The following is a 25292-nucleotide window of genomic DNA, read 5'->3' as shown; positions in this document are numbered from 1 at the left end:
GGAGAGGGATGGTGAGGGGGGCTGGGGAGGGCCCTGAGGGGGCTGGGGAGGTGTGGGGAAGACGAAGGGCTGGGGCAGGGTCCCGACAGGAGACCTGGAGGAGCTGTGGGGAGGGACTGGAGGGCGTCCAGGGGGGGTCTGGGACAAGGCCACTTAGAGTGGCAGCTTTGCCTTTGTGTTGCTGGGGAGGGCTCAGCTCTCCACGAGGTCCCCAACCCTGGGTGTGTTCCTGTCCCCTTGCCCCTCCTTGGGTCCCCGATCCCTTCCCCGGGGTGAGGGAGGAGGAGGTGGCCTGTCCTGCCCTCTCGGGGGGCGAGGGGAGTGTGCTGCTGCCCTGGGGTGGGGCTTTTTCCTAGCCAGCCACTGCCTGATGAAATAACTCTTCTGTTTCTAGCCTGGATGTCACTAGTGCTCCCTCCTGGGGGACGGTCCCTCCCCGGTGGCTTTGGGCTGGGGCACTGAGAGCAGAAGGTGCTCGCTGGGCTGGCATAGGCGTCCTTTCATCTTTGGGTTTGTGGGACAGAGAAGGAAGGGAGCGCTCATGCTCTTGGTTGGGTACGGAGAGTATATATTGTTGGGGCTTGGCTGTTAAGCTTTTTGCTCAGGACAGGGTAGTGGAATTAAATCCTGTTATCAGGCAGTCGGGTGAAAATGGCCCCTGGGTCTCGGACTAGAAGCGCCCACGTTGGCGTGTGAGCTGCCTAGGCAGGGGTATGATAATCACGCTGAGTTCTCTGTGCCTCGCACTGCCACAGATCCTCTGATAGGATCTGACTTTGCACGGAAGATGATTTCAGTTTGGTGTACTCTTCCATAGCTGAGCTGGTTCTGCAGAGCTTGCAGGAGTGTGAAACCAGAGTCGTCGTCACTGCCCTGGTGCAGTCTCTGTACATACAGGCAACTAAGAAAGGAAGTGTCACTTCTCTGTGTTTTATTTTTTCCAGCTAAAATGCATTCATGGGTTTTGAGAAGAGCTGAATGGAATGTTTCTCTTTAGAGGAACCACGGGTTCTCTTCAGCAGAGAACTTTTGCTGTATGAGGTCCCCATTTTGGTAGCCACGCTTAGAAGTTCTTGTGGGTGACAATGAACTCGAGCGCAGAGGAGGCAAAAGCTGTCTGTCTCTAAAGTCTGCCGGCTACGGGCTGACTCCGTTTCTTTGCAGCGTCGTGTGAGCTCAGGACCAGGCAGCGCAGGGCGGGGTGGTAGGTGGACCATCTGGCCATGTAGGTCTTCCTCCTCTAACGTCTGGGTTGTTTTTTTTTTTTGTTACACTGACGTTTTCCATCTGGGGGAGACAGATTGAGTTCATGAGGACCAGAACAACGGTGTTGAGTGTCTCCTGTTAGAACAGGATGTGTTAACGATCAGTTCTGCTTTCCGAGTGATCCTTGTCCTAAGAATACTTTTTAGCCTGTTTTTGGTTGTACCCTTGCAAGAGGTGCTCTGAGGTTTGTGATCTTGCGCTTATGTAGAAAACTTCTTGGCTGTGTGTCCAGAGAGTCCTTTATTCTCTGGGGATTTGTTTTAGTGTTCATAAGCCACGCTTGCAAATTCTCTGGATGGAATAATTCTCCCTTCATATTTTTGTATGTCAGTTTTTTTTCTTTGCGGTATTGTGTTCTTTGTGGAAATATTCAAAAAGATTGAGGGCTTCAGGGCCAAAACTGTCTGACCTCATCAGCAAATGACAGAGTCGAGGGAGTCTCCACAAGGTTGTACAATAATCGGTTTCAAAGCACTAGAGACCAGGTGAGGCTTTTCAAAGTACAAGCAGCAGCTGCCTTTTGGACTTCTGTTGACTTCGGATGGCAGCAAAATACCTGATTGCTGTGGTTCTGAGCATGTCTTCAGGTAAGGGCTTGTGCACGATGTTACTCCGGAGGAGCTCTGCTGGAATAATTGGACTTGCACACAGCGTGACACTGGAGGAGTGATCTGTACCTACCCTCGTGTAAAAAAAAAAAACCAAAACCAAAAAAACCCCACCTATCTCGGATCAGGTTTACACCTGGCCATAACCTGCAATCTTTCTCAAATGTCAGTTTTCTAGTTTTAAAAATTAGTGTAACGATTCCTGGTGATCAAAGGGAATGCTGAAATGTGCTCTCCCCATGTGCAGCCCTGTTAACGCGCAGGTGAAGAAAAACAGTTAATTGTCAGAAGAAAAACATCCATAGCGGGAACAAACATCCTTTCAGTAAGGCATCAAGAAGCTGATGGAAAAGCTCATGAGGTTTTTTCCATTGTTTGAGCAAGCATTTTTTTTTCATAACATAGTATTAAAATGTCTAGGATACGTAGTGTCTTGTATCATTAACTGGTTGTAAGAGATCATGCAGTGGTTTATGTAACTGGAGTGAGCCTCTTGCAGTACTGCTGATGCAGGGAAGTTTAGAAGAAATGTATTTCTTTATCTGTAAAGTTTGGAGTCCATACGCTCTTCCCCAGCTCTGTTAAAATAACTGCCCTAGTTCGGGCTTTGCAGAATTATGTAGGTTAAGAAAAGGCTCGTGCTTGTACGAAGAGTTGTTGTTCTTTCCCAGTTCTGCTGTTAACCCAGCCTGGGTGTTAGGAGAGCTTGGTGAGTTAGCGACGGACCCAAAATCAGGAGGCTTTTGGTGCATTTGGCTTCCTCCCTTCTTCCATAAGCACCATCTTTTCTTGGGGAGATGAGGAAGGAGAGAGGATTTCAGTTGTGCGCTCCCTTCTTCCAGGAGCTGCTTTGGTGTGGTTATTACAGCAGCTGGCATCCAGGAGGTGGTTCAGATGCTGGCCGGGGTGGTCTCAGTAGCTCGATGACTGTGGGATCCTTGGGGTAGAGGTAATCCTGGGGCTGTTTGTGTGGCAGCTTCTCCGCGGGGATTTCAAGTCACTTCATAATGTTTCCCTTTCACAACTCTGCGTGTTGAGCAACTCCTAAGCTTTTGTTTCTTTATAAAACAAAAGTAAACCTGAGCAATGAATAGCGACAGACCCAAGGTCGTGCCAACCCCTGCCCGTGTGGTGTAATTGTTTTGTGTGCGAATGCCGGCAGCGGCTCCTTTTGAATCGGCGCCGGGTATGGTTTGAATGGCTGCACGCACCAGTTCGCAGCAGCAGGTAAATGCTTTCTGCAACAAAAGCCGGCACTCCTAGGAGGCTGGGAACAGCCTGGGAGTCCTCGCTCAAATCCCCGTGCTAAACACTGCCTCTTTTCTCTTCATTTGCCTCCAGGAAAACGCTGCTCTGCAGGTGCAGACATGCGATTTTGCTGACGTAGAAACCTGTGGGATTTTTCCAGTTGGGATGAGCAGCCAAAATGGAGGAGGGCGTAGGAACCCTTCCTGGTTAGTTCAGGTGCTAGCCTGTACCCTTAGCTCTGCTCTCCAGCGCCTTTCAGAAGGTCTGGCCCATCGTGCCAGGCTGTGTCTCGGGGGAGTTTTGTGTGACACTGAGTGATAAAGCTCGTTGCTGGATGCACGGAGTTGTCCTGTTGCCAAATCCAGCCAGTTTTGCTTCTCTGCCTGGACTGGCCTGTGCAAATGGCCTTTCTGTGGCTCCGGCTGTGCGAGCGCAGCCAACGTTGAACTGTTTGCGCCTAAAACACACCGTTATTCATCCTGTTACAATTTTACTGGGTTTAGATACTCTGTGTAATTATGTTGAAGAGGTCCTGCTAATTCATGCAAAAATAATTAAAAGCATAAGTTTGTTCTAAAATAGCCTTCATCTACATAACTAACGAAGCAAACTGCAAGCTCTGCTGTTCCTGGAGGCCTCAGCTTTTTTCTGAGACTGATTTTTCCAACCTTTTTCCCCCCAAATTCTCCAAAGCTTCCTCAGCACTGGTGCTTCACAGGATTTGGTTATGTTTTGGTAAAACATAGAAAAAAGCCTTCTAGGGATGCAAATCAGGGCAAAGCTGTTGCTGCTATTTATAATATCCTTAACTAGAAGTAGCTTTTCTAGTAGCACAGGAGCTTTGTTGTGGGTCCCTATTTTAGAGGGACCATCAGGGTGTCAGACCTGGCCACTCCTTGGCTCTAGAGCTGCTTAGTGTCCTTTGAAAGGTGACATGAAGCTCTGAGACTGAGGATGGGTCTCCAGCTCGGGTTGTCCTGGCCCTGCAGCGGTGGCCGCTGCTCCGAGCATCCTCCCCAGCTGGGGCTGCTGGAGCTGACATAGGGACCCTGCTTGGGGGACCTGCAGGGAGCCGTTGTCCTCTCTGATCTTGAGCTAGCTGGAGCTTTCCTCCCGCGAGCTTTTTGAGGTACACAGTGTGTATCTTGTGACTCGTGGCCATGTGAAAATTTTTCTCACACGTGCAGCAGTCGGGCTCAGCCCTGAGTTGTGTTTTCATAAGACAAAAATTAAACATCTCAATCCAATTAGCTCGAAGAGGCAACTGGTGGAAGTTGTGATAAGATCAGATCAGTGCTTGACTCCCGGCTCGGATTGTGAAAGGTGCTCTTGATGTCCAAGACATCCCGGCAGAAGTGTCTCAGCCATCTGATGACCACTTCCCAGCGGAGAATGCTTGAAGCGATTTGATAATGGGTCAGATCTCTCTGAAGACATAGCGCTTCTCATCTGTGCTTTGGGCTTCCTGGAGGACCCGATGCACTTGTCCTCTACCGACATGGAGGTGGTATCTGTCTTGGTGCTGGTATTTCCCTGTCTTCAGATGTCGGAGCTACAGCTTATAGCCGTCTTTTCCCACCTGCCAGGGTGAGGATCAAGCACAGGATCTCTGTGTACCTTCTGCTTGGTCTTCAGTTCTGCCCTTTGCCCACCAAAAACAGATGCAGGGCAGGCAAAATGTTTCTTATCTACAAAAAAATTGCTCTTCAGAGTGACTGAACCTCAGTAGTTTTTTGAGGAGTCAGCTGTGATTTAATCAGGGCAACTGCAGCTCAGAAAAGGGATGGTCTTGCCACATGTCGGTGCAAACTTCTGTCATCTGCACGATGTCACATCTGATGCCATTAGCCAGCTGTGGGATGGGATGACTTCTGGCTGGCTGAGGCTGCCTGGGTTGTGTGTACATCCCATGCTTGTGTAAAGACAGACAGACAAATGTGTTTGGCCCAGCACGGACTGTAGCTGAGCACGGACCGCTTGTAACAGACAGCTCAGCTACAGGTGGGGTGACTGGCTGGGGAATTGGGATTTCATCCTGTCCTCCAGGAGCCCTCTGGACATGGTTCAACTTTCATTAAATTCTGAGGCAGAGCATTGAAATAACTTTTCTTGGAAGAGGAGCATGCTGTGAAGAGGAATTTTTTAATTAGAATGTGGCTTTGCTACGCTTTGAGCAACTATAGCTGTAAAGGCCACTTCAGGTACGTAAGACACTTGCCCCTCATGCAAGTGGGATTGAACAGCAGTCTCTCAATGACTTAAACAGGGTTTGCATCTGAAATGACAGAGAGATGCTGATTATTTTTCTAGTGTGCTCGTCGTAAACTGAGTGGCAAGACTCGGGTGATACCCCTCCTCCCTCGCCTGTCATACCCTCACCTTTTGTTCCCCTGCGGGTACCAGTGATGGTGGCGATCCGATGCCTGTCTCTTATTTCATGTTTTCTCAGTTGGTGTTTGGTAACTTCTCTGCCTCGTTTAACCTTCTCTCGTTACCAGCATGGCACTGGCTGGGTTATCTTTAAAAACAAACAACAAGCAGGATCCAAATTCTGGTGTGAGCGGAGGTGCTGGTGGAGCTTGGCCTCCTGTAGTTTTGTGTTTTGGGGTCTCCATCCACTGCGAACTCCGTCATGTTTGAGGAATGAGCTTTTCCCTCAGCGGGGGAACTAACAGTCTGTTCCCCACCCGGCTGCTTATTTTGATAAGTGTTTTTAACAACTCAAGACTGTTGTCCCTGCATCAGATTCAGTGGATGTTTGACTTTTAAAAAACAGGCACATCACAAGAAGAAACTTGATACTCAGGAAACCAGGCTAATGAAAATCTTTTCCAAACCCCTCTCTTCCCACCATTCCCTCCCCTTCCAAGTCATCTGTTGCTTTCTGATATAACTCCCATTTTAGAGGCCTTGCTTGGCTGTTTCTCTGTTGTCTTCCACCCATACTGGTATCTGAGCAGACCAGACGGTGCCCTTTTTATCCCGTATCTCTGAGAGCATCCACTTGTGTGAATCCTGCCTGAGAAGGATTGGTATTACTGTGTTATTCCATGGCATTCGGAGGATGAAAAAGCTGCCGTTGAGCCCATCTTCAGGACTACTCTCATGACAGGTTAGGGAAGATGTTTGCTGCATTTGTGATGTGCTGCCGCACTTCCTCGTGCTCAACCTTCGGTCTGAACATAAAAACATGGGCCTGAACATAAGGAGCTGTAGGTGAGAAAGCGGTTCCCCAGAGGCCCAGCCGGGAGAGATGTTCGTTTGATCTTCAGCCAGAAGACACATCGCGGCAGCGTGTTGTGTATCAGTGGGTGTCTCGAGTCCACGCTGCTCAACAGCGGGTGCAATTAGTTTAAAACACTCCCAGGAGTGTTGTTCAAAGAGCTGCAAAAACAACTGCAAACCAGAAATCCCTGGCTGGCTCTTTGCTGTGTAGCTTAAAATGCAGCAAAGGGGCCTTTTGCTGAAGAGGACAAGGTGTTTGCAGCTGATTTCAGAAAGGATTTGAATGCTCTGGTTGGGGAGGAGGGAATTCAGGGTTCCCTTGCTGAGCATTTAGGATACAAGTTGCTGGCGATGGTGCAGGCATCCTACCGTGAGCATAGCTGGTGCTGGCTTCGTGGAGGAGAAGGGCCCAGCTGGTATTTACAGTTATCACCCTTGAGCCAGTTGGCCACTTCATGGTGGGAACGAAAGGCTTTGTTCCAGGGAAATGTTTTCTTGGGTGTTTGGGTTTGTGGCTCTGAGCAGTTTCAGTTGTGACAGCCCTTCTTCCCCGTGCTGGTGGTGGCTGTGCTGCAGAGTTGGGGTTAGGTAATGCGGTTGTTAGCGTCCCTCTCCTAAATCAAAGTTCAAATCTGATTTGATTCTGGCTGGGGATGCAAACAGTTTTTTGTAGAAGAAATTATTTTGTGTCAAAGGTAAAAAGGGACATTGCCAAAGTTCCGGGTGTTCCGCTACTTCATGCTGTCACCCAAATACTCTTGCACACTAGCCTTGCAGTTTTTTGAGTGCAGAAGACCGTCCCTTGTCAGACCCGTGTCCTGTATTCACCACAAGACCTGCTTATGGAATCACTTCTCTGACACTTATTGCCTTGTAGATTTAGAGCAAGGCAGGTGCTTGAGAGATGACAATGGAGGAACATCAGCAGTCTGTCCACTTCATGCCTACAAGTGGTTGTAAACCAGTTGTCCTCTTACTTAGCTGTGTGTCTGCAAGTTTACACAGTCAGCGAGATCTAGTGCAACAGCCATGCAAGGAGGGGAAGAAAACAATCTGCCTGCCTACCAAGACCATCCTTTTTTTCCCTTTCCCAGTTTCTATCTTTAATTTTATCAGGAAAAACTTTCTTCACTTCTTTAATTTTGTAATTGCATGATTTAGTGTCTATTTCTGCAACTCCTTAAGCAATTTCTCGGTGACGTCGATGGTCACTCAGATCTGTGTGTGGGTGACAGCGCATTAGCAGGTGGCTAGCTCTGCCAGCCCGGTGTTTCCCAGTGGACTGGTGCAGAATCCCCGGGGATATCTCAGTCTTCTGACTGGTCATGGGACGTTTTTAACCATGCTCCAGCATGAAGCAGAGCTGGTGCTTTGAACCCAGCGTTTCCCCGTCCCTTGCTGCCGTTAGGCTGTGGTGCGGTACGATGTCTGCTTTAAGTGCTGCAATTGCATCGGTCGATGGTCTCTCCCCATGCTGGCACCGACTGCTTGGCGTGCTCTCTCTTCGTTTGATAGATGAGCTTTGGCCTCGGCGCTGCCCTGCGTGGAGGCGGTCGCCATGCCAAGTGCTGGAAGGCTTTCTCTTGTGAGGCACCTGTTAAAAATCTCTGCAGAAGCTTTAAGGCAATCGTTACGCGTTCGAAGCCTTAAGTAAAAGAGGGCTAATGCCCGAACAGCTTCAAGGCAAAAAGAAGAAGGCTTATAAAACATCATGCGTGGGTGCTCAGGGGTTAATGTTCATCACTGAGGCATTTTATAGTTTCAAGCCTTAATTTTTCTGGCTTATGCCAACAACATTTTAAGGCGTATTGAATGGCTGAATGATATATGTAAGACTAATTCTTTCCCTGATTTTTTTCATATGGGGAAGTTATTAGATTCATTTGGAAAAGAAATGCAATTGCATGCAGTATGAAGTGCCTGTGATCTGTTGTAAGCATGTGAAAGTGAGGTGGAAACGGGCAGCTCCTCGGTGCGTACCGCGGGGCGGTTGGCAGGCTGGGCTGGCCAGAGCCACCCGGACGCAGCTCTTGCATCGCTCGCCTCCGTGTTGGGAAATCCTCCTCCGGGGCTGCTGCTGTTCCTGAGCTTCTTCCAGGTACCTTCTGGGGGGGAAAAATTGTATCGGCTCGAGCCCAGGTAAGCCAGCAGGCAAAGCAGTACACTGTGTTTCGTTTGAAAGCCTGTTGAAGTGATCCTAGGGCTCATGTTACTTATGTTTTCAAAATGGCATTCCTTAAACAACCCTTTGTTTTTATTTCATCCAGAGGCAGCAACAACTTCAAGTGGTTTGTCCTGTAACATTGGCTCCTCTTACCTCCAAAGTTAAGCTTTAGTCAGCCCAGATCCCCTATTTTATTTGTATATATTGTTTTTTCTGCTGTGTAGTTAAAGCGCAAATGTCAACCTAAGCTGTCCTGGTTCCTGTTGACTTTTCTAACGATAGCTGTGTCTGCTGTGGCCCGGTGGCTCATTTCTCCCATGTTTTTTCCCCTTTTCCTAATTCCCAGCGCAGCGCGCTCGTTGCCATTTGATTCTGTAGTTTGTTGAACCCCTCTTGGCCTTGTGATATCCAAGGTGCATTGAACTGTGCATTCTAGGAGGTGCATCGAAATAAAAAAATCGTGACAAGGGGAGATGGGGCGAATGTTAGCAGGGATGGCAGCTCGCTCTTGCTTAGAAATACACATGCAGGAAGGTGGGGATGTCAGGATTTGAACACACTGCGGTGAGGTTAGGAACCAGGAGGATGGAAATGGCAAAGAGGAAGAGGAGCTGATAGTTCAGCTTTCCAGAAATGTGGCTGCGCAGGTACACAGGCTGCAGGAGGGGGTGTGGGGTGTCCAAGAGCCTTTCCAGGTGGAATGCAAACCAGGAGGGCAGGATTGTGGAAAACTGTCTTAGGAGTGTGTTTGTGTATAAGGGGAAGTATTCATGTTCACTTGCTAGGGCGGGATGTTGAATAAATGTTGACAAAAGGAAACATCTGTTTTATCAGGGAGATATCTGTTGGGGTTTATGATGATTTGAATAGCTCCTGCTCCATGCTTGCAATGGATCCCCTGATATTTTAGGGTCTGGACTCCTGACAGCTTTGACATGCTGTTGATTTGGCCCCTTTTTAGTCTGTCAGAGGGAAGATTGTTCGGTTTTGGGTTTTGCAGGTGGGCTGTAACCACAGCCAGGCGATTCAGTGTCACTTCATACCTGCGTCTTAGCACGAAAGGGTCGTGTTGTCTTCCCAGGTCTGTAACTCAGCCCTGCAGCTTCAAGCTCTTCAAGTGAAATGTCTGGGGTTATTCCCGAGCTGTTTAAGAGGGGATATTGGAAACCCTAAGAAATTCCCATGGATTTCAGAGTTCAGCAAGGGTTGCAGCATCGTCCTGCCTCAGGAATGGTCTGGCAAAGTTTCTGCCAAACCCCTGCTGAGATTTTAAAGCCGATACGGGCTGTTGCTGTAGTTACAAGCTGTGCACGCTTTCCTCTAGAGGCTAGAAATCAGAAACATGTCAGTCTGTTAATTTTTGTCTTCCTCGCTCATACTTCAATGGATATTCCAGGTGCATCTCTTCTGTGTCTCTAGGAAGAATTTGTTTCAGCAGTGACCTGGTTTCTCTTCAGAAACTTTCAGATGCTGCAGGGCTTTTCCCCTTAATTGGGTGGGGAAAAAAATTCCTCACCCGAAGTACAGTTTAATGCAGTTTTGATACAGCTTTAGAAAAAAAGCACTTAAAATAAGATTGTTTGTACCTTCTGAAGCAGTGAACTGGATGCTCATGTCTGGAAGATGTAGGTAGTCTTTGACCTACCCTCCTTGTTTCCCGAGCAGGGTGAATTAAGTAATGGGTTTAAAAGCAACCATTTTATCCAGAGTGTAGTTGCGTCGACCTGTAATTCCCAGTCTAAGCAGCGTTTTGGTAGCTTGCTTGTTGCTCGCTTCCCTGTAATCTCCAGCATGTGGATGTGCCAAGTTGCTTGGCTTCCCATCTCCTGCTACAGGAAAGCCTCTGGCTTCCTCCGGGGAAGTGGTTGGATGATAATTTCCCCCCTTTGTATGCATCGCTCTCCCAGGGCCAGTACTAACATGGCTTGAAAGCTGCTCAGGTTCCCTCCCCTCTCCCTTCCTCCTCCAGAGGGAAAAGGGATCGGGCTGTAGGACTTCTACAGGGCTTGCCACCCTTTGAGCAGGAGTTCAGCGCTGTCTGATGGTGCCAGGCTGCCCCTTAAGCACTTGGGGTGTTATTCGGATGATTTGGGGTGAGCTCTGGGGGTTTGTGGGAGCTGTGGTGCCTCCCGGCTCGGGCTGGTTTCTGGAGGGAAGGGTTGCTAGCTGAAGGATGCGTTGAAGAGCAAGGACTTCACTGAATTCTTGCGGAGCATGCATTGATCAAGTGGGGTGAGCCACTATGACAAAAAGCAGTGAATGTTTTGTAACGGATTAGCTGCTCTTTGTGTCTGGGGTCTGCAAGCAGAGCTGTGGGATAGATAGGTTTCTTGCTGCTAATTTGGGAAAAGAGAAGTTAAGACTTCTGAAACAATTTTTCCATGGAGTTACGACATCCCTGCTTAGGTCAGCCTCGGTTTCTTGTGACGAAACGTGATCCCTATGTAGCTGTGTTAATCAGAGCAAAAAGGAAAGGTTTGCTTTTCCTTTTACAGTGAGAAACATCCCAGTAATGCTCTGACTTTCATATTTTTTGAACCCAGTAAGATACAGTGTCATATTTCATGATTTTTGAGCTCTTTCTAGCTCCCCATCTGGTCCCTGCCTGTGATCCCAGAGGCTGGGTGCTTCGCCTGAGGAGTCCATAAGAATTTCAGTGTAACTCTATCCACTCTCACTCGTCATCTTAATTTCTAATGCGAAGCATCGGTTTTCTGTAGGTTGGAGCAGTGTTTCAGTAGCAATTTAAATTCCTACTTTTTTTTTTTCTTCCCTCTACTAAAGGTACTTGACTGAAGGCTTAAGCCCCACTGTAAGTGTAAACACCATGCATCAGGGTAAATGAAGCTGTATGATAGGAGGGAACAAAGGGTGCAGATTAAAAGCTGTTTACCAAGCAGGTCCAATATGGATCTCTTTATGCAAACCCTTTACAGCCACTCCAGTGAGTTGGAAAAAGGAGAATAGCAGCTTGCGCAGTGCGTACATCTGCAAATGTTTAGAGAAGTTTCAGGCATCAAAGAACGGAAGTGAGACCTGGAGATGTTGACGCTGGGGCTGGAAAGTAAGAGTAAAATGCAAATGATTGTGGCCCTTGTTTGGGGTGGGAGGTAAGATAAGAGTAAAAGCAAAGGCACAAAGTGAGAGAGGCCACTGAAAAAGCCTTATGCTGTGTGGGAGGAGGTAGTACAGGTATCTCAGAATAGACCAGGGCAGGGTTAATGCCTTTTTTTTTTTTTCAGAGCAGTTGAGATGAGACGGTGCCTGACGTTGGCCATCTCATCGGCAAGCAGCTGCCACCCCAGCAGGAGCTCCCAGCAAATGATTAGGGAGCTGGAGGGCAGACGTTTCTAAATGACTGTTTAATGAGGAACCTTGTCTGGATGGCTCTTGCAGGAGCAGAGAGCGAGTCTGGGAGAGGACCTGGAATGTCAGGAAAAACTCCTTTAGGAATAACATCCCAGAGTAGCTGACACATTGCTTGGCCATGCCTCTGTAGCTGTGACTGCCATTAGCGTGTGCTGTAGGAGCCGGTTCTGGGTTGTATGTTGGTAAGGAGAGAGGTTTAGAGGATGTGGGTCGCTGTGTCCTACCTCTGCTAGTCCCTCAGAAGTCGTGGGGTGAGTAACCAGCGCCCCTTCCTCTGAGAGCCTGGATTGCTGCTCTCTTAAGCTGGCACTGAAGTGTGTGGGGGTTGGAAATGAGAAGGGAAGGAGTTAACCAAGTATGGTTTGAATTAGTGTTGTATAACCAACTTGGCTATGTTGTCATGGCATAATTGTATCTGATATTGTTTTGTCAGTCAAATGACAGGTAGTACAAGTTCAGCATTGCCTGCTGCAGCAGCAGATTATTTTAAGATAATCTAAGGAGGAAATGACAGCAAATATGACGATGAGAAATAAATTAATATGCCAGAGGTTGTGTTCAAAAGTCTCTTCTAAATTCCCGCTGTTGGGACTCTGGGCTGAACGCCGCTGTTTCAGGACACCAAAGCTTTCAAATTGGGGAGTGTGGAGGATGGATGGCTGTGAAAATAAAAATGAGGTTTTGTATTCCTCCCGGGGTGGAAGTGCTGAGTCTATAGAGCGTTAATGTTTTCATATCTGACCACAAATGCTGCTGTGCTGAGCGCCCGAGAAACTGTAGCAGGAGCACACAGATATTCCCAAGCCCTTTTTGATGCTGTCTCTGTTAAAATCCATGCCAGCCAGAGGAGGGGCGCAGACATCTTGGCAGCTGGGAGAAGAGGCGATAGCAAAAGAAAAACCGCCTGCTAAAGGGAAGGATGTTTCCTGCAAGCTGCTGGTTTCAGACGGAGTCTCGCCGTAGCTGGCTGCGGGCTGCAGCAAGGAGCCCTGCTGGCATAGTGTGCTTTGGGCCCTGGGATTTGCTTGGGTGGAAGGTGTTAACTCCACCATGTGAGCAGATTTTGAGGGATTCTGCTTAAAATGTGCTTCACTTTTCATCCCTGTTAATGCTTCTTGAATGACTTTGAAGGTGGAATCTAGTTAATATTGCTTGCTCTACTTGAGGCTGAACCGGCAATAGCTTTTCTTTAAGGCTTGAGGGAAGAAAAAAGAAAAATTGAACTGCCTTATGCTTAGGAATAATTTAAAAGTTGAAATTCTTTGGTTTGCAGACATTTAACTTGGCAGCCTGGAAGTATTTTGTCATGAGAGCTCTAATCTGGTAACCCTTCAACCTAAACTAAAGGCTAATTGATTTAAATTGCACTACATGCCCTATCTTGGAAACAGTTTTCCTGCTGCGCGGGGCAGCTGTTAGTGTTACGGTCCCTTGGGTGGGATGTCGAGACAGATAAACTCAAGGCGGTATCTGAGCAATCAGCATTTAAAGGTGTCACTGCTCTTAGGCGTATATCCTGGCCGTGGCACCCCCAGGAGCCGTGCAGGAGAGGCACTGCATACTTGTTCGTTGAACACCAGCATGTTTCTCTTGTTGCTTCTCTATTCTCTTGTGCAAAATGGATCCAAAGAAGCAGAAATCCTTGTCTGGCAACCACACGATGGAGGTACAACCCCATGACACCTGCAAATGGGTATAACGAGTTAAGGCACTGTTTGACTTGAGTTTCCTTTCATTTGGCAGCCTGAGAACCTGCCATGAAAGTGCTTGTCCTACTGTGAAAGCTCTGAGTGAAGAGGCTGATTTGAATCTGCTCTCTTCAGCCACCAAGAGCTGTAAAAATATTTGGCCGCTTGTTTGGTTTGGAGCTGTCTAAAGTGCAAATAGGAAAAGCACCTTCAGCTTGAAAATGACCTCGTCTGATGTTGGGGAAACTTTCTTTTGTAATTTAATACAGCAATGGATCCTCAGGAGTCCTCGTCAACATCTGGGAACGGACCGGGATGAACTTGGGAGTGGAAATACAAGTGCAAGGCTGTAAAGGCTGCGTTGTCCTCGTTCAGTCCTGATTGCCGATGGCAGGTCTGGGCTCAGGTTGGCACCGCTGGTGAATGAGCTGCTTGCGTCTGGCTGTTGCGTGACTGTTCAGAAAGCAGCAGTAGTGCTTGCTCCTTCCCAGCCGCTGCTGTAACCTGCGCCCTAATGTCCCTGCCAGTACTTTTAATTTCCGTATCGGTCAAAAGGGTTTTACTAGTGATACTGGAAAGAACCTGAAGGAATGTGAAACAAGCAGGCTAAAAGCTGTACAAAATTTCAAGCAAGGAAGTAGTTTGTATCTATTGCACACAACAAACCCAGCAAAGCAACCTCTTATCTTCAGGGGTTTGACTTCTTGGTTCCTCTGCCCATGTGACATGAAGTCGTGAGACTGGGAAGAGAATTCTGCTTTTTAACAAGTGCTGCTGCTTTCACACCCTGTTCGTGGTGCTGTTTCTAGGAGCTGGCCTTCCTGAGGCTTCAAGGATGTGAGAATGAAACTGGAATGCAGTGCTGTCCTCTCTGGATGTTGCAAAAGGTTTGGGAAGCTCTTTGGATAGCCCAGTTTTCACAGCCTGACATTCATTTCTTTTTTTCCTGTTGGTCTGATAATCTAAAAACGATTTTTCCTCTTCCAACAAAGCTCGCCTTGCTTGTAGCAATGCCGTTCTGGGTTAGCACACCGCTGCGTGGTGTAGACTCTGCAGGCTGGGACATCTGGTGCCTTGCTGCTAGAAGTGAAGGGGAGCTTGGGTCTCTTAGTCCATCCAGGATCTCTTGAGTCATCTATCCAATTCCAAGCAGGCTCAACTTCATTCCTTTGCCTTCAGCAAACCCAGTTCTGCAGCTCAGAGTGAGCCCTTTAGGCTGAGGAGCCCTGAAGCCAGCGGCTGGTCTGGCTCATTTGCAGTGAACTCCTGGTGTTGCGGTCACACGAGGCAGAGTAATCCAGGATCTGCGCTTCTGCTGACGTGCAGTAACGCTGTGCATGCCTTTCACATGCTTCATGGCTCGGACATGCGTGCGGGCGGTGCAGCTCAGCTGCTGCTGACTGCAGAGCTCAGTAAACTGTGATAACGTGATGGCTTTGAGCCCCGGAGTAGGCGTCTGCTGCACGGAGCTGTGCAAGCGTGTCGGCTGCTGCACGGGTGTGCAAAGGTGGTTTCTGCCTCATGCCCATGGGAGGGGGACGTGGTTTGTGAGTGCTCTGTGGTTCAAGAGCAAAAGCTGTGAAAAACAGAATAACTAGCTGTTATTTTGCAGACAGACAGGGATAACTCAGCCCCCCCCCGGGTCTTCAGAGGTTTGGCAAGCCAGGTTTCTCTGCCTTTCTTTGAAGGAAGGCTGTTTGCAATGCAGGCGTGTCCAAGTGCCACAGCCTGCAGGTCTGATATTTCACCTAGAAATCATCCTGTGGCAAAGTCTCATTTCTGAGCTCAACCTGTGGGTCCCTTTATGCTCAGTTTCCCAGAATAATAATCCCTGTATTGTGGGAAATGATGGAGAATAGAGCTTGTTAATCAATTAAAAATTGCCTTGCGTATTCTGTGGGTGGATGCATTTGGGTATGCCATGGTGAAGGTCCCTGAGTTGTCTGGTGGCTGTGGGAACCTGTGTTGGCAGCTGAAGGGTTCGAGCAGGAACCCGGTCCCTGATCTTCCTGATGGTGATTCACAGACACCTCAGTTGCCACTTCAAGTCTAGACAGGTATCTTCTTTGAATTTTGCCGGAGCTGTTTAAGAGGTATCAAGCTGAGGAGTGATATCAGTGTGCTTACCACTGCGCTGTAGTAATGGATTGTGGGAGTGCACGTAGTCTTTCCACTGTGGAAAAAGCGCATTAGTTTGAATGATTATGGGCACATTTGGCTGACTCTGCTAAATGGAGAAGGGAACTTGCAAGATCCATTATGGCCTTCCTGCTCTGACATAGTAACATGTTTCTGGGCTTTAATGTATTAAGCTGCTTCACTTGGATCTGCAAAGAGCAATTCGTGCATGCTTTTGAGCTCTGTTCTGGGTCTACTTCCCTTCCACTGTATATCACACAAGATTGCTTCCGAATTAGATGTTCCTTGTCAAAATGCTCCGGGATTTGTGATTGCATCCACCTGGTTATTCAAGGCTAATGCTTTTGTCTTGCACGGCTCAGTAACGGTGGGTAGCAGCTGATGACGTTGATGCACTTGGCTGTATAGGGCTACCTCGGACTGTAGTTACTGAGCTGGAAGAGAGCGATGGCAGATAGTCTGTTAGGTAAATCCTCGTCCCAGTTTTTCAGACTTGCCTCCCAGGTGGCTAGCCTCAGTGAGCAAGAGGTGTACTGTGGAAAATGAGAAATTCTAGGTCGTGTTTTGTTTTGTTTTAGCACATGAATGCATAATGAGTGTCAGCATCTGTAGATAAAACCCGGGAAGGATGTACCTGTGGATGCGCTCTTCAGCGATCCCTCCCAAAGGGCTGCTGAAGCTCTGTTACCAGCAGCAGTGCACCAGAAGCGTCTTACTCCAGACCCCATCAACTTCTGTGTGGGGTCTGGGACGAGTACGTTCCACTTTTTCTTTTAATTTCGTGTGGTTGCTAACTGGAATTTTTTTGTGTTTTTCAGGTGCTGGAGAGTCTGGGAAAAGCACCATTGTGAAGCAGATGAAGTAAGTGAGAGTGCGGGCATGTAAACTGCATTTTTGTGTGACATGAAATAAGAAATCTGTGGTGCCCTTCTGGTTTGGGAATGACAGCTTGGTTTTCTTCCAGGATTATTCATGAGGATGGCTACTCGGAGGAAGAATGCAAACAATATAAAGTGGTTGTCTACAGCAATACCATCCAGTCCATCATTGCAATCATAAGAGCCATGGGAAGGCTAAAGATAGACTTTGGGGAAGTTGCCAGAGCAGTAAGTATTTAACTTATTTCCCTTAGTGTGAGTCTGTGCTGTGAATTGTGTTAATGAATCCTGGAAACTCAGTCCATGACACTCACAGTGGAAATCTGTTTTGTTACAAGATACAATAGTGAAAGACCTTTCGTAATCTGTAATCTATTACCAGTAGAAAGTGTCAAGTATTTTACTGAGGTTACAGATAAGAACCTGTAGTAGTTTGAATGCTCAAAAAAATAAAGAATCCCTAAACCTTTGTCTAAGCTATCTGAATTTTTAACAAAATTCTCAGTTTGTCTAAATTGCTTGACATCAGTCCTCAGTAGTGTTTCACAGCATTATGCCAGTTCATTTTTAAGTTGAGCCAAATAAATCTTAATAATTTTCACTACTCGTATTTGTCCTCTTAGTTTTTTGCGGGTTTGAGGCCCTGCTTTTCCCCACCCATCCAGTTCTGCTGATTCCTTGGGCTGTTACTAGAGTTCACCTTCAACACCTCAAGACGGTAGAAACTGAAGTCAGGAAGTCTTGACCCCTGTGGTGGTGGGGAAAGCCCAGACAGAACTGGGGAGTCAGGGACCCTGAAAGTGTGTCGGAGAAAGGAATTGCGTGTATCCAGCATAGGGCAGTGGCTGCACAGCCTGTGACTCTTGCTATCTGGCACTAATTCCTCATGCTTACAGTTAATATACGGTAAGTGAAGTAACCTACTCTGTTTTTTTGTAATGCAACCACAGATATTTTGAACTTACGATATAAAGCATCCTGGCCGAAGGGCATATCTTCACTTGCACGTTAACCTCGGCTGTTGTTCAGCTGCTGCTCCAAATCCTCCCTGGCATTCCCCTCTACTTTTCCTCTGTGCTTGTCGAAGCCAAGTGATGGTCTCAGCCTAGCTGATGTAGCTGGAAGGAGGAAGATGTTAAAATCCAAGTTCCTTTCTCAGTTGACCTGCCCCGGCTTAGCTGGCTTCGCAAAAACAGAACAAGAGCCGAGTGCCAAGAATTTTCTCGTGTCCCAATCCACCCTGAAGGGCAAACAGCTTGCCACGCTTTCCTAGGAAAAGACCCAGGGTAACGAAATCTACTGTCTCACAGCAAACGACAGCAATGGCCTCTCAGCATAGCACCACACCCATAAATGCTGTACCTGCAGAGACTCATAACTGAGGTCCGCCTCCGTGTTGTGGCAGTTCAGACCTTGGTTAGGTTAATTTAGGTGCCTGTGGCTTGTGCTAGGGAGGTATCCTCTGGAGTAGTATGCAGACTTGACTCTTGCCCAAGCTTAGGTACGTGCTGGGCAGTACGGTTTAGGGCTCAAGTGAGAGGAGCCGATGTTAGGAGGAGACAGTCTGAAGCTGAGAATTTGCTGGGATAGTGAAAGGTCTCTTACATCTCCCAAAAGGAAGCTGGCAGGTCTGATCACTGTGGAAATAAACATCAGTGGGATGTAGGTCAGCCTGTTTTTCACTTTCAAAATCTGCTTGTTAACTTGTAGAAGAGTGAGGTCCTGCTCTAAGACTTCTGTGAAGAATTTTTCATGCTCGAGGGCAAACAGTCAAATCCTGATCAGTCCATCCCATCTCCTGATGAAATGCTTTATTGAGAAATCGGTCTCCCTTACTTCTGACCGCTATTGCAGCAAATGGCAAGTCCTCAGAGCTTTAAACCTATAATCATCCAAAACCTGCTCTTGATACTGAATTCTTCCTTGTTGCCATACTGTATGACACTGTAATAAAGGTTTTCCAGTTTAAAAACTATTATTTATCATTCATTAGTCTACAGTAGCACACTGACATTCTTACCTTTCCTTTGAAACGCTGCGCCAGGTTACTGAAATGTCACATTACCGGTGTGAATGCTGCCTGTTACTTGGGAGCGGTGATCCCTGCAGTGATGGCGTGACAGAATTGTTGTGTGCCACCTGTAATCAGTGCGTCTCGCCCCACGGGCTGGAGCTTCTTGCCCAGAATCTCCTTTCTGACTGCAGGAGAAAAATAACTTAATGATTTGGGGGAGAAAACTGGATAGACAGCATGAGAGAGGACACTGTGATTCCTTAGAGCAGTTGCTGCAGCCCCTAGGATCGTTACTGATGTTAAGCCTCACTGTAATTCGTAAAGTGAGTACAAATGGGTGTAGATCCTAACTTGTTTTCATTTCCTCTCTTCCTGCAGGATGATGCCCGTCAGTTGTTTGTATTAGCTGGAAGTGCAGAGGAAGGCGTGATGACTGCCGAGCTAGCTGGCGTGATTAAGCGGTTATGGAGAGATGCTGGGGTTCAGGCCTGCTTCAGCAGATCGAGAGAATATCAGCTTAACGACTCTGCATCATAGTAAGAAACCGTTACCAGCTTCTGGGCTCTTCACAGCAAAGCAAATGGTGTTCAAAAAGGGCCGGTGTGACTGAAAGCGGGGTGGTACTTGGGTCCCCTTCTGAGGGGGCGGACAGAAACCCTAGTCTAACCGGTTTACACGGGTTTGGGCTCACAAGGTGACTTAGTGCTTTGGCTCATCAAAGTCAGTTTTACTGTTTGTCTTCCCTGTATGTAGTATTGGGGAAAAAACCCCATCACATTCCTTGTTTTGTGCCTAGGTGAATTTGCCAATCTGTTTTTAGTGGAAGAATAACTTACCAGCTGGCACTAAGATGGCTTGCCACAGCAGGTGATCAGCTATGTCACCTTCGTTATCCCTACAGAAAGGAGTAACACCTCCGGAAACCAAGCTCCTGATTAAACTACTAAATTTGCAATGAGCAACAATTTCCAATAGCGGGATCTCCTGATATTGGCAGATCAATATCCGCATAGTTGTTCTCCTTAACAGCTCTCACTACACTTCTGTGCCTGACACATGCGCAGCGCTGCAGGCTAGCTATAAACCTGCTTATTGTTCTGTTTCTAAAATGCAGACAATTGCTTAACAATTGGAAAGTTATGACTAGATAAATAGGTTGCTGCTGGCTGGTTAATGAGGATTTTGACTAAATGCCTCATCTATTTCCAAGAGGCAGGTTAGTGCAGGGAGGGGAAACTATTTCTTTTAATGAGCAAAGCAGTTGTTGCTTTTTTCTTTTTTTTTATTTTAAAGTCATGTGCTTGGTCTCTCTAGAACAAATATTTGAGACTCTAAAAGGATGATTTTGGGGTTAAGTGTGCCTCCTGATGTCCAGCTGAAAACTTGTCTCAATTTAGCCAAGTTTTAAGCCTTTGATAAATTAGTTTGGAAGTGCTTTATAAAGAAACTTCAGATGTGTCACAGCTCAGTTGCCTGCAGGCTCTGTCTGCGCAGAGCATATTTTAGCTTGAAAATAAGGAAGAATTTTTCTAAATTTGTAACACCTTGGCAGGCTATCATGGGTTTAGATCAAGGTAAGTGAGTTGACAAGAGGAGGCTTTCTCAGATCCGTGTGTGCCTTTACAGCATGTGAGGAGGAAGCTTCAGATTCAAAGGGAGAAGAAAAAGGATAGATGAGGAGGGAATAATTTAATGAACAGATGTGGAAAAGAGAAGGAAAGCTTAAGGACTGCTTGAGCAGAGGATCTAGGGCAGAAAGCCTAAGTGGTTGAGTGGAGCTTAAGGAGGAACATAAAGATGGGGAACCTTGGCTTTGTGGTCTTGATGGTCAGCTTTGAAAGAGAAGGAGAATGAAGGCAGGCCGGAGAAAACAGGGTAGAAAGGGGTAGGAAACAGCAGTCTGGGGAGAGAGGGCGTAAGTCTGCTCAGAGGTGCCCACTTGATCTGACTGCCTTCCAGAGACTGGATTTTGGAGGGCTGTTCCTGTTCCTGAATATCTGCAACCCACTCGTGTCCAGTTTCTGGTACTGGTACGTGTAGGCGCAGCTACTGTGACGAATTGCTCTCGTGGGCTGGTGTCAAATCTACATGGCAGAGAGATTTCAGCCCGATGATGACCGATGTGGCATTTATCTGTTAAGTGCATCAGAGAATTTTGCTTCCTGTCTTAAGACCACAGGAAGTTGCACTAAAGCAGCATTATTTTGAATCGGTAGCCAAGCAACTCAGCAGTGAGGAAATGCTGCGAGTAGGTTCCTTTAGCGCAGAGCACGGTCACACAGTTAAAAACCTGTTTTCTCCTGCAGGACCCCCGCCTCAGCAGCACACAGAACGAGCTGGCCAGATGGGCATTCAGCCATTATTTTTTTTCTTCTGCGCTCAGTGTGTGGCTCCTGACCTGCCTTATCTTCTGGTGTTACCCAATTAGTTCCCTTGTCCATGCTTAAAAGATGGATTTCTTGCAATCTCTTCTTGTGGTGGGGGACACCTTAGCTTTTGCACACAGTTTTCTTAGGGGGTTTTCACTTCCCTTCTCCTTTCAATATCTCCTACAAACAGGACTGAAACTTCAGGGTTAGCAGCCTTTAAATATATGCCCTGTTTGAGATGACTGGTTTTCCAGCTGAAATCCAGTATTGCGCTGTGTTTCAAGCCCGGTTCAGCCTGACTGGGTACTGCTCCTTGCTTCACGTCAGACCTCGGGGCCTCTGCTGAGACACCCAGAATGGCAGGGGGAGGAAAAAGAGGAACGTATGAATGATTGCTTGTGAAAATTAGGTGGCATCAAGAACAAGAGCACTGTGGCAGAGTGCCAAGGTTTTTGGGGCAGCACCGAATTGTTCTCAAAACTTTTCTTCCTGCTGTTTCCTGCCTCGCCGAGCGCTTCCCCTTGTGCGGGCAGGGACCCTGCCCATCGGAGAGCTGCTCCGGCAGGCAGGAGGCTGTGTGGGAGGAGAGGAGGCGACCATAATAACGGTGTGTCGTAACCCGTATGCAGCGGGCAGGGGTAAGCTCCCAAAGATAACAGCTTGTGACACTAATCCGAATGATCTGTCCTGGAATCATAGTGTTTTGCATGTTTTCTTTTTTTTTTTGAAGAACAGTTGAGTAACTCTTGGTCTAAACTGTGGATGTTCAAGCACTACCGTAAACGCTCAGCGTGTTCTCCAGGCACCATCCGATAATGTCTCTCTAGCAACCGCCCTGCTCTTCTGGTGTGATATTTCCAATATCTACATTTTCACTTGCCTTATTGCAGCTTCCCATTTTTCTTTATCTATGATGTGAGCAAATGGCTCCATAGCTCACCGCTCCTGTCTTGAGTCAATGCCGAGGAGAAGCATTTCAGACTTTTGTGCACAAATACAGAGAACAAAAACCTGTTTGGTGCAGCAGTGTGGGTGCTAAGGCATATTGCTGTCTTGCACACCTTCAGGTACCTCTCTCTGACACTTGGAAATGTCGGCAAGCAGATAATGCTTTAAAATATTGTAGTTGCTGGTTTCACTAGTTTTTCTGAAGTTCATGCAGATACCAGTCTGCAGATACTGTAGGTAATTATCTGCAGTCTCACAGGCAATTAGCATAGTTTCTGATCAACCATTCTCTATTCTGGCATATCTCGTCTTGTTCCCAAGTGGCAGTTTTGGCCTGAATTCGCTGACATGATGCTGGATAAAACCTATGTGGGTTTTTTTCCTCCTCTTTGCTTTCAAGCACTAGCTTGCAGGGCATTGTCCTCCCCTTTGTAGCCCGATGCTTTCTTGTGATTCCCCTCGAGTAGCACCACCTTGGGATCGCAGCTCAAGCTTTTGAAGCAAGCTTTTTCATCTGTAGGTCTGTGCTGCAGACTGTGGGTCTGTCTTAGCTGGCCCAAATGAGCATTAAATTGATAAAGGTAGTGCACAACATTCCCTTTTCCTGGAGATCCTGCTCTGTTACCTTGTTTTCTGCTTCGCTTAATCTGCCAAAACCCAGCTAAACGCGAGGGGAGAGAGGAGGCAGACTCCTGTGAAATAAATGCATTTCTTAAATACAGGTTTCACCAGGTCTTCACCTGTTTTCTTCTTGCTGCAGGAAGACTTGGCTAGAGATGATTAATTCTGTATGAGCTGTCAACCTACGTAGGAAGAACACTGTTTGCTTTTTCAGATGGGCACGGGTGCTTGTGGTAACGTTTCTTGAAAGCTTGGTGTTTGGTGGCTGCAAATACCGACCCACCTGGGTACCAAACCTGCATCTTTCTGCCCTCGTCTCCTCTCCCTGGTGAAGGCTGGCTTTTGTTTGCTGCTGTGCCTTCGGGCGTGATGGTAACAGCCCCTCCTTTCCTCCCTCCCGCAGCTCAGGCTGTGGATAGCCGTTCATAATAAATGCTTTGTATGAATCTTTCAGAGCTTTCAGAGCCATTTTTGGCCTTGAAAGCATTCTTTCCAATGTTAAAAGGAAACATGACTGAAGTGTTAGGAAAATACCATTCTAGGGTTCATGTGAGCGTGTGGAGGAGGGGAACTTTGTTATCTTCACCAACTGAAAGCCGTCCACTTCAGAACATCCCGCTGCTGTGGTCAGTGTTTCTTAGAGCAGTCTGAGCGTGAGATAGGACACACTGAAGCTGGCAGGGTTTCTGATCGGACTGGAAGTACAGATCCTTGCACACACAGGTATTGAACCAGTGCCAGCCTGGCACAGGATGTCCTGGGAAGGCTTGGAGGGTCACGAAGACAAATGTGAGTTATGCTGTAGGCTTTTGGTCAGCACTTTTTTTTTTAACTCGAACCCTCATTCACCTCAGGGTGAAAAAAAGAGGGGAAACAAAACAAAACTGTCTTTTTGCAAGTTTGTATTTGCAAGGTGGCATTGAAGTATGAGAAATAGTTGGCTCTGTAAACAGAAGGATCCAAGGTGGGGAACAAGTGTTGCAGCCTCAGCGTATGAAGGAAGTCTGGTGGCAAAGGAGATTGTGAAAAGGGATTCAAACTGCGTGGGATGTGGAAAGATTCAGTAAGGTATATGTTTTCAGTTCCCAAAACAATATTTGTGAGGAACATCTTTGAACTTTCAGACAGACTGTGGCAAGCTGTGGGCTATGAGTTGCCCGAAACCATGTGTCTCAGACCGTGCTTTTCCAGTTTTTTCAAGTTTCACTAAATCTGTATGTGGTAGAGGGAAACAAGTGGCAGTCTGCACAGGCTGGGCTCTGCAGCCTGGTTTTGTCGAGTCGGCAGGCTGCTTCCTCTGCCCACAAAGTCAACTGCCTCTGTCAAGGCGAGGATGGCTGGAGGAGGCTGTGTGCACCTGCGCTTGGGCAGCTCTTCTGCTACTGAGAAAACCCCCTGTGCTGGATCTTCCAACTGCTTAGGCATTTCCATGGGATGTGGTACTTATTTGCCCTTTGAGTCTCCCTGGAATTAATCTGGCAAAGCTTATTTTTTAAGGCAGCTTGCAGATAGAGCACCACTTAATCTGATACACCTTGTTCTCCTGACTCCATTCACTCCTCGCTGGCTGCCTAAAAAGCCTTAAGTAGGAATTATACCAGTTTCACTGCCCAAACTTCTGATGCTGAAAGCTGGCAATTAGGAGCAGATGCTTTACAGCTTCAGCTTGCACATTTATCACTTCAGTGATTTGGGGCAGCTGTGTGACCTGTATCAAAGCCAAGCTGTTAGGAGTTGCTGGGTCAGTTCTTAGGTAGCACTTCCATCAGCTTTTGAACCACCATATCCCGGCTAAAGTCATACTGGTAGGAAAGAGAGGGGAGGAAAAAATCTGGGCGTGTTATTTCCTCAGCAGAAATATTTCTTAACAGAAGCCTAATGAAGGTAAGTAGTTTCAACTTAGTAAAACAGAATTTGGAAAGTAAAGGCAATCCCAAGTGTGAGTTCTGGGTGCTGCGTTTCTGGTCGAAGAGCAGTTCACAAACCTGTCATCCCACTGAACATGAGAGAGGAATGAGAGGAGTTGGCCCTTCCTGGGCTAAAACCGCTTGCAGGTACCAGCTCTTTGAGAAAAGCCCCGTGGCACTGGGCAAGCACGGGCAGGAGGCTGGCAGGTAGGCTGGATGCTTCTGGGGTTCAGAAAATAGGTCAGTGCTCTGCAAAGATGCTGGAAGTCCTGGCGAGAGGAGATGCTGAAGCTGACAGGAGGGAAATGTTGCTCGGTGCGTTAACTGCTTGGTGACGAAGGCATGTGGAAATTTGGAGCTCCTGGCACAGCTTTCAGGTGCATGGGAAGGAGCGATCCCTGGCTGACAATGGGTCTGTGGTAATGCTTGGCTGGGAGGGCAGGGTTTATTACACCGGTGTAGAGCTGATGTGCCACTAAAATCTCACAGTTGCATGGTACTGTATTGATTAAAAACTGCTCCTGATAAAGACGTGGCCGTAGCTATTGGGGATAACGCTGCTGGCAGCTGTGTACAAAGGCGGCTGAACACTTTCCTCCACTCCCTTCCCAATGGAGCTGGAGCAATCCTCGTCTCCTTTGTGGAAGCAGGAGGCCATCGCCTTCTCCTTAACAAGAAAAATGAGCTCAGAGGTGTTGCTGGCTGGAGCGGGATTTCTGACACTGCTAGAAATGATGTATACCTCTTACTTATGTGCCTGAGAGCCGAACTTCAAAGGGAACGTGCCAAAGTTGGAATTAGCTGGGGTCTCGATGGGCGCGTTGCCTTGATGCTGGAGAAATGGCTTC

The 25292-nt window shown here is 47.5% G+C and overlaps 1 protein-coding gene across 1 annotated transcript in view; it reads left to right on the top strand.

Annotated features, from left to right (window-relative positions):
* Window positions 1-25292, top strand: part of GNAI3 (G protein subunit alpha i3) — a 32289-nt gene that overhangs the window by 802 nt on the left and 6195 nt on the right. The window contains exons 2-4 of the mRNA XM_072844633.1: window positions 16526-16568; window positions 16672-16813; window positions 18978-19135. Of these exons, the coding sequence (XP_072700734.1) occupies window positions 16526-16568; window positions 16672-16813; window positions 18978-19135 (343 nt within the window). The remainder of the gene's footprint in view (window positions 1-16525; window positions 16569-16671; window positions 16814-18977; window positions 19136-25292) is intronic.

The sequence above is a fragment of the Ciconia boyciana genome, chromosome 23 (genome assembly GCF_034638445.1).
Source record: "Ciconia boyciana chromosome 23, ASM3463844v1, whole genome shotgun sequence".
NCBI classification, from domain to species: Eukaryota; Metazoa; Chordata; class Aves; order Ciconiiformes; family Ciconiidae; genus Ciconia; species Ciconia boyciana.
The sequence above is the reverse complement of the archived record's forward strand: the minus strand, read 5'-3'. Positions and strand labels throughout refer to the sequence as shown.